At 42.4% G+C, this 12,922-nt stretch overlaps 1 protein-coding gene across 2 annotated transcripts in view; it reads right to left on the bottom strand.

Moving 5' to 3' along the window:
* Positions 1 to 11,453, bottom strand: part of fam184ab (family with sequence similarity 184 member Ab) — a 134,768-nt gene extending 123,315 nt beyond the window's left edge. For both annotated transcript variants that reach the window (XM_068706930.1, XM_068706932.1), the window contains exon 1: positions 10,708 to 11,453. In XM_068706930.1, the coding sequence (XP_068563031.1) occupies positions 10,708 to 10,869 (162 nt within the window). In that variant the 5' untranslated portion in view covers positions 10,870 to 11,453. The remainder of the gene's footprint in view (positions 1 to 10,707) is intronic.
* Positions 11,454 to 12,922: the final 1,469 nt, after the last annotated feature.

Below are 12,922 nucleotides of genomic sequence, written 5' to 3'. Positions count from 1 at the left end.
ATGCTGAGTCGTAAGGTTGTCAAGCAGTCAGCCGCTCAGGGTAACGGCGGGTCAGAGAGCTGTGTGGATAAAGAGATATTTTGGGTAATGGTCTGCAATACCCCAGTGAGTTATAACAACCCCTTTAGTAAGTAGCAGTTTCTGCTATCGTTCATCTAATGGAGCCCTTTGTGATTTAAAACAGCCTGGCATGCTGATTTTATCTTAGAAAATATTTTTCACAAATAACTAACTTCGATAGACTCTTACTACACAGCTTTGTTGAATATTTCTGATTGGTCAATGATGGCATTCTACTGTTACGCTGTGGACGTAGTTCTGATCTCCGTACACAGCGAAAGGACTCATTTTTTAGTAGTATAGCAAGCAGCCGTTAAATAAGCGGGATAACTGTTCAATTCATGCAAAATGTTTTCTATATTTTATAAAACAAGTGTCCGGTTATTCTCCTATAGCTATTTTTATTCTGCCCGTCACTGTTTGCCGTTATAATGGCCCAACTCTCCCCTTAGGGATCCGTTTCATCTTATCTTAATGGAAAGACAGGCCGAGGGCTGGGTGAAGTCGTAGCGAGCCCCGCCGTTGTTTGGATGTCCTTTGGCTAGAAGGAAGGACAGACTGATAAACAGAGATATGGGCAGAGGACGTGAAGGAGAGAGGCGTAAACAGGCCAATTGTAGAAAGAGCCAGCATGGGCATGGTCTTTGGTGAAATAAAGTAAGAACTGAAAGAAAGAAAGGCAAAATATTCATCTTCAATCCAGTTGATCAATGTACAATCGGAATTATAGGTTGATGTGATATGATAATGAATTATCCAAATTACATTCAGTCTTAATTGGGTAGGGTCCTGTTATATTGCTGCTAGTCTCTGGCCTGTGTGTCAATATTTCTCATGCCGAAGTGAATCAAATAGTAGTTACAACCATTACAATGAAGCTGGGGTGAGACGGTTAGCTGTGAAGTGCAGAGACAATGTGTTGCTCTTTTCGACCACAGCTGCTTGTGAAATGGTGGTAAATCGTCACACTGACAGAGTGGACGTCCGCTCCCTGTTTGGGTCTTACTTTGAACTGGGTCTAATAATCCTCGGGTTGAATTCAGACTAGCGTCAGACTATCCACAAGCCCCTTTCAGATCTCCAGTTTGAAAATGAATTCATGAACGTTGGATTTGGACGTTTTCCGCGGTTCTAATTCATCAAGACATGAAGTGGATAGTTAGATAAAAATGATACATCCCATTATGTAATGAAAGCACGCGTTAATCAAAGTCTGAGTTTGTAACACGATACGTATTCCACGCATTCGTAAACCAACTGTGATGCAGGTGTTTTGTCATTCATTGGAACCTTCTAGCACACAAAATGTTACTACCAACACTGTTTTGTTCAATTGGAAAGTACCGCAACTCAGCAAAAGACTAAGGGGCGAATTCACAGGATTGCATAAGTGATCATGGAAATAGGGTTTCTCACTGTCATGTTTAAGTTTCTTGCCTGAAGTTTTGAGGAATGCCTCTTTTTCTTTTCCTCTCTGCCATTGTTGTGCCTATTGTGTTCTTGGCTGTAGCTAGGGCAACCTTTCTACTTTGCCACATGGATAATATGAACCAGACACAAAAAAGGGCAGCAGCTGCAGTATCTTTTGTGTATCGGACCTTGAGACGAGGCAGATAGCGGTCACAGTTCCTGGCGCTCTCAGCGGCCGCAATCGATTCTTTGTGAACAAGCCTTTGAATGTTAGCTAAATACATGAGACCGCTTTAGAATGTGGCAGCAAAGGCTACACACTCCAATATACAACTGTTTTCACGATCAAAATAATTACTGGGCTATAAATTGAATCATTTTAGAATGGAATATATTTGAAAGGTCAACTGTTAAAACACAACTTTAACAGTTGAACGAAAGCAAATGATGTCGGAGCGCCCTGCCGATTAAACTCTGCTCAGTAAAATGTAACGACAGAGCTCCACCTTGCTCAGCAGATGCCTAATGTGGAAGCCACTGCCTGTAGCTACAGTTGTTCCTCGGAGCCTCGTGAGCCCATCTGACTGATGCTCTTGATGATGGTAAAAAGAGGGTTAACTGCTTGTGTCTCTCCCATCAGGAGAGAGAGAGTTAGAAACCCAGCGAGTAGACGGGTCCCTGGTGGCCATGGAGACTCACACTGCTGCCAAGTTAGGGAGAGAAAGTCGAAGTAGACCTCAGACTCCCAACATCCTGATGTGCGCCACTGGCAACGTCTGCCAAAAAGCTCCCTTTTTCGAGTTAAATGTGTGGGCTGGTGTCAAGTTGGGAGGTCTAGGCTTCGCTGGGGTTTTCAGTCTAAATCGTTCCTCGGCGGCTGATTCACAGGTTTCACATGCTTTGAGACCATACTTTATGTCGTATGTGTCTGTTGACTACGTAATGGGTTACAGCACATCCAGGCATGGTTCTTCCACTGAAATGAACAGGAATAAATGAAGGCAGAAGTTGGATGTAAAATGAAATGGTTGAGGAGAGGAGAGATGTGGCCCACAGTTGGATTGATTATGGATTTTTCAGCTGACTAAATGCACCCGCGTGAAAAATGCATTCCGTTTCTTTCCTTTTTCCACATTTTCTTTTATTCTCCTGATTATATTCATTACAGAATGCAGAAGGCGAGAACACTGTCTTACTTATTGTGTTGTGTGACAAAGTGAATGAGTGAATAATATGTCTTGAAAGAGGCTTTTGAATCGGTATGAGTTAGGGAATGGAATCTTTTAAATGGTTGTGCAGATAACAGCAGAAACAATATGGCAGCAAGACATGAGCAAAATAATGTAACACAAGCTTAGTAAGTGAGAGAAAAGGGCTCCATACCAGTTCTATATATGCTTTGGATTTCTTTATCCAAATCTGGTCAGATTGTATACACCGTACCAACATAGTTTTGAACCCAAAATCAGTTGCATGGATTGGTAATGAAACAACCTTTTCTTGTTCACCAGCAGCACTCACGCAGAGAGCAGAAGCGGTCCAAACGCTCTACTGTTTCCGTTCCAGCCCTGACGACGTGGATGTGTTGTACATCTACAGACGCAACTCTGCACAGCTGCTGTTGCCCGCAAGCGGCTGCCTTCCAATATGGCCACCAGAAGGACTGTTACATCACCTGAGAGCCCTCGCCGTTAAAAACAATCCTGTGCGGAGCGAGGCTTGTTGCAGGCGATTTCTGGCAAAGCGATGATGTGTTACATACTGCTGGTCCATTACTGGCTCCTATAAGTGAAGTAAAAAGAATCCTGTTCTTTTAGTGCTTTAGTTTCTCTTGCTTAGAACAAGCTGAAAGCTCACGGCGAGCTAAGATAGATTCCTCCTCTCTGCCGGACAGCCATGAACACAGAGAGAGAGGATGTTACAGGGGAAGTTGAGACAGAGGAGCAGAAAGGTGTAAAACACCTGAGGCTTCTTTTTGGAGGAAAAAGAAAGTCTCTTCCTGTGTGTCTGACGCTATTTAAACCTGCTGTTTCACTCCAGTGACCAGAGGGGTCTTTAACAGGGAAGTCTTTTCTGCACTAATATTTTTTGATTGAATGCAGTTAACAAAAGAAGCTCATAGAAAATCAGCCTCTACAAAATGAAAACATGGCTTACAGAATATTATGTTCAAGGACCAGCGGTATATCTGTCAGTTTGATGAATTTAATAACTTTAGAATAAAGTGTTTCAAATTGCGATACGATAAATGTAATGTCATGCCCAGAAAATCCCCCAAAACTCACATGTACAGTCATTCAGTGAATCAGCGAGGCAGCGAGAGTACGATCCCACCACACACCGCTGGACTGACTTCTCAGTTCACACATAATACACAACAACAATAATAAAAACACAGCGGCTGCGTTTGCAGACAAACCTCCCTCATATTGGACGTGGGAGACACTGACCGCCTCTGGTGAGACTTTCCTCAAAGACTACAGACTGTCCGACAAACCAGCCGCGTAACCCACAGCCAGCCGGGCTCTGGCTTTACTTCGGGCCTCGCCCTTGTTGCTGCAACGCGGTGGGCTGCTGCTGCTGCTGCTGCTGCTGCTGCATCAGCCGACTGAGAAGAGTAGCAGCAACTTCTGGCTGTCCGAAAAAAAAGGCTGACAGGACATGCAAGGTCAAGCATTAACAGTGACTCCTCAAATAATCCTCCGTACGCACCCCACGAGTCTATGATCCACATGTGTGTGTGTGTGTGTGTGTGTGTGTGTGTGTGTGTGTGTGTGTGTGTGTGTGTGTGTGTGTGTGCCTGCGTGCGTCCAAGCATGTGCACGGAAGTCAACAGGCATGTCGGCAGTGTTTTATTCGTACTGGATGGTGCTTGAGGCGAGAATGCACCCCCCCCCATCTCTCTTCCTGTCTGTGTGTTTCAGTGTAAGTGTGAGAGAGCGTGGGCGTATCTTAATGAAATCTGACGGTGAATTGTGACAATCAGCAGAGGAGCATCCTGCAGAGGTTAATACGCTGTACTCCTCCCAGCAGCAGCGGGCACCCATGAGCGCACACACACACACACACACACACACACACACACACACACACACACACACACACACACACACACACACACACACACACACACACACACACACACACACAACAAACTCCTCTGTGTTTTTACTCTCCGAAATTTTGCAGCTTTTAACGAGATGTCAGTCACCATGTTTCGCCGTATCTCTCACACCCTGCACCTTTTACACCACTCACACACAGCAAATGCTAGGTCCAACATTTACAGAGGAAGCAACAACTCCACAGCTAATTTACAGTAACCGCTTGTAATCGTCGCCTTGGGAGTATGCTTGACTTTTTTGTTTAACTAAGGGGATATTATCAAGGTTTTAATAACCCAGGCTCCCTTTGTTGGCCAAATTTAGACTAGCGTTGTTATAACAACTGTAGCAGATGGAGAGGCGATAGTAGCAGGACGATTAGCAATAGCAGCATGTATTATGTGGAATAATAATAATAAGGGGAATAATAGTAGCAGTCATAGTTACAATTGTAGTAGTGTTCATTCTGCCAGGAGTTTGTTTGATAGCTTAAAATTCTGAATTAAACAGCTGTAGCTTTGGTTTTTAATTAGCAGCATCAGCATTTAAAATCCCCACCGAATCAGCCTTACTCTATTCCCAAGACTGAGGTCATGTTGCTCAGACCATCTGCTGTCTAACCCTTCCCAAGCGACACAGATCACTGCACTACCACCCCTGGATTATGGCATCAACGGACACACACACACACGCACGCACACACACAAATCTTGGCTTTAATGTTGCTGCCAAGCGATGACAGCGTATTTGTGTGTGTTTTCAGCAGTATTTTTTTACTGGTACAGACTCACATTTCTGGTAATAACAATCCAATTTCAGCAATTATCCAACTACATAATAAAAAAATCTATAAAATACTATGGCATACATTCTGTGTGTGTTTGTTCATGTTTTACAAAGGGTTTAACCCGAGCCAGGCCATACAACAATCACAGCAATCATATCACATCAGTAATGGGTTAGTAGTATACAGCTGTTAAAAAATACTAATAATATGTATTTTGTTTTTAATGCACTGGTATTGGATCGGTACTCAGTTTATTACGGTTTCCAAATTGGAATAGGGAAGGAAAGAACTTCTCTAGTGTACTGTATTTGTATACCCTCATATTGGTAAAAGTGATTCCCCAGAGTCTTCAGCAAAATATATCATAAAAAAATTACATACATTCAGAAATGTTGAAGAGCAGGCAGGAGGATATTAGCAGGTGATGTTGTGGTTAAAAAAAAAGGGTTTTCAAATGTGTCCGTCAGCATTTGAATACAATTTTGTAGAGTTGTTCATGTATGATGTATGATGTTCATGTGGTTCTGGAGCACTACAGAATATGACTTGCAGACACTGTAAACACACACACACAGTACAGTATTTCACTATCTCTGTCTCTTCCAATCCCTTCGTCCAGAAATACATGGAGAGCTCAGAGGTCTATTTCTGACTCACTTTGACACTGAAGTCAGTCAGGCATTGCTGATGACATGCACACACACACACACACACACACACACACACACACACACACACACACACACACACACACACACACACCCCCAAGGCTAAGTAATACATTTGTTTAAAGGCATTCTCCTGACAATGCTAAATGACATGCTGCCCGCTCCGTTTCCCAGCGCTCCCTCTGACAACAACCAGAAGCTTCGGTCCTGATTCACTGTGGACAGGCTACAACATCAGGCTTCTACCTTCTTTTTTTTTTTAAATCCTCCACCAACTTCTTACATGCCATTGCTCTGAATTATAATTTATATAAAACTTGTTGCCATAGCAGCAAAACCCCCTTCATTGCCTTCTTTTTGACAGAGGCACTACAATAAAAAGGCAAAACCATCAGAGGGTATAACTTATGAAATATCGGCTTTCCAAAAAAAATGATGACAGCGAAATCCTTGCAGAGCCTGAACTACACAAAGGGGCCGGAAAGAAGCTTTGTGGGATTAAAAATTACTGCGAGAAGTCTTAAATGACGGTGGCACCAAACAAGTGTTGCGTCACAAATCATGAAATTCAAAGCCACAGGAGAATAGCAATCAATGACTGATTTACTGACGGAGCATGAAGTCCCTGCAGAAGCGTGTAGAGTCAATGTTTGAGTCGAAGCTGAACCGACAGCTACGCAGCACCCTGCGCTTTTGTATCAGTGCAATAGTAAAGAGCCGATAATCATCAGAAATCAGAGGATTCAAGTCTTTGGGTTTTCCCCCAGAAAAAAACAGGGGCCAGATGACAATTCATAATGTAATAATATAAAGACATTCTGTATTGCTTTCAAATATGTATTTCTCCTGTAGATCCACTTCTCTCATTTACTGTTATCTCTGCTGAGTCCACACTGACTTAGTCTTCTCTACTCTTATGCGTCTTTAACTTCTTTAAATGTGGCAGCCATTCACCTCAGTGATACATTAACTCCTTTTAATGTATTTATAAACCTTGAACCCAGAAATGACTAGCTCATGTGTGTTTCAGCAAGACTTCTGCTAGTGTTCAAAACATTTTGCACATTCATAGCGTTTCCCACATATCTGTGTTCGCTAGATGTTGAGAAAAGTCATAATATTTCGAGAAAAAAAGTTTGAATATTGCACAATTTCATGAGCATAAAGTCATAATATACCATATAATATGCTTAGACCTGAACATATGCTTAGACCTGAACATATGCAGGCGAGTCCAACCAGACTCATTTAAACCCAAATAATAAATGTTATCAGATCGAAGGTATTTTCATGTCTGGCTTGCTGTAGTGTCATCCTGATCTCACCACTTAACCCTCTTCCCACGAAAACAATACCAAGGCTGGGACCTTGGCCTTGGTGGATGCATCGGTGGACAGAGGAGGAGGAGGACATCTGCGAAGCGGGGGGGAGATAATGCGCATATACACTCCGGGAAACTATTCTTTGTTGTTTCACGGAGTTCTGATGCACGAGGCAGTGTGCCGAGGTCCTGACCTCCTGGCTGGCTACGGTCATGATGATCACGCCAAGCAAGTCTGTCTTCCCAAAATATTGGTACAGGGACATATGTCCCCACCATCCAAGTGCAACCCTACACCCCTTGAGGAAAGGAACAAGACGCTCAGAATGTAGCAGTGTCAAAACTTTAAAAGGGAAGTGATCAAGATCAATCGCAATACTCAAAGTAGAAACATAAAAGAGACACTTGTGATTAAAGTCAGGCAGTCAAAGCCTGAGATGAAACATTCAGACGCCTCGATAACTCTCGAGTCATCCTCAGACGGAGCAGGCTGGAAGTCATTCCGCCCCGTTATGTGTCAGCGAGGTCGTCTCGAGGTTGAGGTTGCCGTTTGTTCCTGAATGCAGCTCTGGCCCCAGATCAGCGGTCAGCGGGAGCAGATGGCCCGCGTGCTATGGGCCCGTTCCACGGCTCGGTTGTGGCTTCATACAACAAGGGAGATACGAGGCTTTGTCATGTGACTTCACATGTGAAAACACCATTCACTATTGTTATAGCTGGAGACCCTGTTCACCTCAGCTTTCACCTGAAAATATTCTGATGCCATCATCAAATAAATGATTGTAAGAAATATCCAGAGTAAATTTAATATTGTATTGTTATTTCAAATAAAGCTGATCAAATACGACTTTTCGTCTGCAATTTCATGCTTGAAATACTTATTTTCCCCTTCAATGGAATACTCAATGATTTATTTGATTTACAACACAGGCAAATATCACATACTGTGTGAAATTGCGACTCAGTAATCTGTGATGTTGCCCAACGAATTCACAACCACAGAAAATGCTCCTTAAAACTGGCCCTAAACGGAGACATCACACTCTTTGCACAGCTTTACAACGCTGCATCATGATGCATCATGATGCATTCGACGTTAATATTTTATAATTCACAATGTCATAGTAGTAGTATTCCCTGGCAGAGGTTTACAAAATGCTGCTGCATGCTTTGGACTCAAAGAAATGACCTGAAATGTGAAAGGAATGAATTGCGCAGTCATAACGCATATGTAGCACAGCTGATGAGGCAATGTTTTGTGCACAGTTCTTCCCCTCAACAAGCTTGTTTTTTTGGTAGGCATTTTTTGGGGCGTTGTTGTTCTGTGCCCTTTTGATAATTTGCAGGTCAAAATCCATCTACATATGAGATGTGACTGGAACAAAACTATTTTTATCACAGAGGTAAATTCATTTAAATGCTGCTGGACCAACGGTGATACGTTACCTCAACATCTTCATATTTTTCACTTTTCAAACAAATGTTACCCAGTGTTAACTAACCAACTAACCAATGCCAACGCAATGGTTATTTTGATTCCTTATGTAATGACACTCTGAAACCTAAGATTAGAGAAATTACAAAATTGCTTGTAAAAAGTGCTAATTTGATTACCGTCATTTGAAGTAATAATAACCCAATAGATGAAAGCTTAGACGTTTCTAGATTACAGACTCAGGGCATGTGACCATGACTGCATAAAGACCCATCTGTTGGTAGAAAATGTTTCGTATAATGTGCCTACTGGTAAAATAAAACTAAAAAGTAAGATAATAAGACATTATGACGTATGTAATATCCTTGGTGTTTAAAGATATTAGGATGTTACTATGTGGAGAATTATCCAACAAGGTGAAAAGGCTTCTTTTTCATTTCAATGTGACTTTAAAGAGCCCACGCCGCACTAAGGCTTGGCACACACCTCGCCTGCAAGGCTGCTGAATTATGATTTTTTTTTCAGCCTCCACTTCCTCAGCAACAAAGAGAAATATGCAGAGCACAAGTCAGTGTCAGTAGCAAATCCTTGGAGTATATATAAGGTGTCAAAGCAAAGAGGAGCCAGCGGTAAACATGTGTGAGGCCCCGTCAGACCTACAGCTTGATGATAATGACATGCTGGAGCCACAGACACGCTTTGACCCCAGGTGAATGTGCTGGAGAGGGTGCTGCTCTGTCATTTTGGCAAGTGAGAGATGAAAGCACGGCACCTCAGGGCTTAACGGAAACAAAACAAAAAGCATTTGAAATGCCCTTGAAAGCCGAGCCGGTGTGGATATACAACATCCTACAGTCAGCTGGGTCAAAGCAAATAAAATGTTCAACGGAAATAATTCCTGTTAATGAGCTCCTGGATCTAATACATGAACAGTGCACGTTTCCCTAGAACTACATGCTGTATGAATAAATATTTAAGGGTAATGTACATCAAAAGGCACGGAAATTCTCATTCAACACACATACACTCTGGCAAAAACAGCAAGGGAGCTGCAAGGCATACAACACAACATTCTAAATAAGCAAATAAGGAAGGAGCAATGGGAGGTGTATGACAGCAACAATCAAGATGCCACATTATCAGCAAGCCTGGGTTTCATTCCCAAGTACTGCTTCATCATGAAAGATCAAAGTTGGGAGGAAGTGCCTTATTTAGCTGCATAAGTATTTATGAAGCCCCCCTGGGGCAACATTAACATGAGCAAGTAAAACAAAATGCCAGCACAGTCTGTGCTGCTACAGGTGATTAATGACTGATCTGATCGTTGTCGTGGCTAATGACCCGGTATTGATGGATGCAGCATCCGAACAGACCGGGCTCGCCTTCAGGCAGCTCTCATTCCTCCCAAGCCGTTCCTCCTCGAGTGAGAACAGAAATCTTCTCCAAACTCCGTTGTGGGATTTCATCGTTTTAGGAAATCTTTTCGCTGTTTTACTCCAATGCATACTTTCTGTCACGTGTTTTAAGATATTTAAGAACAAGCAGTGGCTGAATTTTAATTCGGCGTACGATTAAAATACCAAGCGGCATGCATTTCAATTAAAAGCCACGAGTCACCTCGTATACCCGTACACCAAAAAACGTGAATCAATTGTAAAAGTGTCATTGTTCTTATCTAGAAAACGAGTGCTATTTGTGTTTTATGAACGCCGAAAGTACTGCAACATTTTCGAGATTCAGAAATGAATGAAAATATCGCTCTACCCGTGTGACACGTTCATCAACAAGAGATTAATTACTAAATAGGTAAAATCTCAAACGGAGTTTGGTGCCTGGTTCTCACGTTCCAGGGTCTAACCTAAGGGGCTGATGCACACTGCTCAGGGAGAGTAATGAATAGGCCTCGTATTAACACTCCTTACCTTGGTTAGCTGTGCTATTTTCTTGCTCATCTTCAGGTGCAGGTCTTGGGTATATTCCATGGTGATGCCGGTCTGAAAGGACATGCTGGTCGCCGTGGATGTGCTAAATTTCCCCTGACCGGCAGGGCAGTAATACTGCTGCCAACCCGACCCAGACGCCATCTTCACGAGGATGCTCCAGATGCTTAAGAGAGATATGGGCTGTAATAATAAACTGGTCGGCGCGAGGGAGAGACGACCAGCGCGCGGCGGAGTGGACCTGGGACAGTGTCAGATTTGTGCCGCGACGCAACGGAATTAATTAAATATATGAAGCCTTTTTAGCCCAGAGACTGTTGAAAATTGACTTCATTTTGCTCGGGTCCGGATACTACTGCACCGAAGGATGAATTATGTGATTTTTAAGCTCCAGAAACCTTCAACCATCTTGTCCGTGTCCGTGTTCAGCAGTCCGAAGTGCGGGTCCGGTCGGCTGTCACCTGGCGCTGACGTAGAGCCGTTTTTGCGGGCGGCTGGCAGGCTCCCGGTCGGTCACCTTGATGCCGAAATATCTCAACGGGAGCCGTTAAGAGTGTTTCTTCCTCGGTGCATTCCGGCTACATTGACGGAGAGTGTGTGGAGATTGAAGGTGCGCGTGTGTGTGTGTGTGTGTGTGTGTGTGTGTGTGTGTGTGTGTGTGTGTGAGTGAGTGTGTGTGTAGGACAGGCTCAGTGGTTGGTTGCTGCTCCTCTGTTGCCATGGATCACCTCAACAGTTTGTGCTGCATTCACGTAGGATGGGAGCAGCGCTGCCTTCAGGCGCTGTCGGAAAACGCGACACAAAAAAAGGACGTGTGAGCGCACATGAAAAGAGCCAAAAACGTGGTGACAGCGAGACGTGACGTTCATGGGCTGGATGACGTTGTTGTTTGGCAATGCCGTGAATAAACACAACTCGTGTATGTTGTTGTTTTTCTGCGCACACCTGAGAGGACTACATCGCCTCACGTTTCTTCAAAATATAATGTCTCAGAAGACTTGAGAAAAATGACAACACAGATATATTAGGTTCAAGTTAATCAGCTGAACTCAATTAGCTTAATTAGCTGGACTTAAACACATTAATGTTTAATAGTCAGCTGTCATTCAGCTGTCTCATCACATTGACCATCCATCATGTGTTGTGACAACAATATTCAAAAAAGTGAAGTAAGATAATATATTAAATGTCCAGTTTGTTTCAGCGTTGTCATAAAATGTCACTCTACAGCGACTTAAACTGTGACAAACTATTCTAATTGTACGTGCATATGCCCATCAGTCACTGAGTAATTATTGTTAAAAAAAACAAACAAAGCAATTCTCCAGCACAAAGAATAACCTATTAGGAAAATGTTATGGTCTAAAATAAAAAAAATTAGAATCAAGAAAGTAGTAAAGAGCATTTACATGACTTAGCCACAGGGCTCTCTTCTCAAAGATTTATTTTCTATTATCCCTTCCTTTCTAGAGATGTCACAGCTATCATATTGTAGTAAAAAAGGAACCAGGAGAAGTTAGATTTTTACACCTAATAGTGCTGGGATGTTGACAAGATGTTTTTGGTCCAGTATCACAGATAAAATACTTAACATGAAAGCTGTTTCTCATGCTCAGTTAACTGGCAATTATTCAGCTGTGTATGTATTCCCATCAATCAATACTGGTTATCACCTTTACAATTGTTGTTTGTCTATGGATTCATTTGAACATTTAGTGTAAGATGTCGTCATCTGAAATGACCAATACTCACAGTTGGGTAACTTTAGCTTCACAATAAGTAGACTACATATATAAATATACTGTATCTGATGAACATTTCAACGAAGAAGAAGGTCACTGAACTCACATTGATGCCAAGCTGGTGGTGATCAATATGAACTTGATTTTAATAGAGCATCTTTGTTGTCAATAACAGACTAACTATCAAACTGTTAATGATATTTAATACTATTCAGAAGGACTTATGTTTCAACCATTGAATATTGTCAATGTTACAAATGATGATAAAGATCCTTCAAAGTCCAAATGTCCAAATCCATTTGCACGAAACTCAAAATGACAGATACACGTTTTGCATACACTTAAGCTAAAAGCATGCACATGACAAATCTGTGTCATATTATTTGGATACAACGCATTCTGTATCCGTTATACAAAGACAAATACCGCGTAATGACGACAATGACTCTTAAAAT

This window comes from Cebidichthys violaceus, unplaced genomic scaffold, assembly GCF_023349555.1.
Source record: "Cebidichthys violaceus isolate CVI_PGR_0920_01 unplaced genomic scaffold, fCebVio1.0.p SCAF_125, whole genome shotgun sequence".
Classification (NCBI taxonomy): Eukaryota; Metazoa; Chordata; class Actinopteri; order Perciformes; family Stichaeidae; genus Cebidichthys; species Cebidichthys violaceus.
The sequence above is the reverse complement of the archived record's forward strand: the minus strand, read 5'-3'. Positions and strand labels throughout refer to the sequence as shown.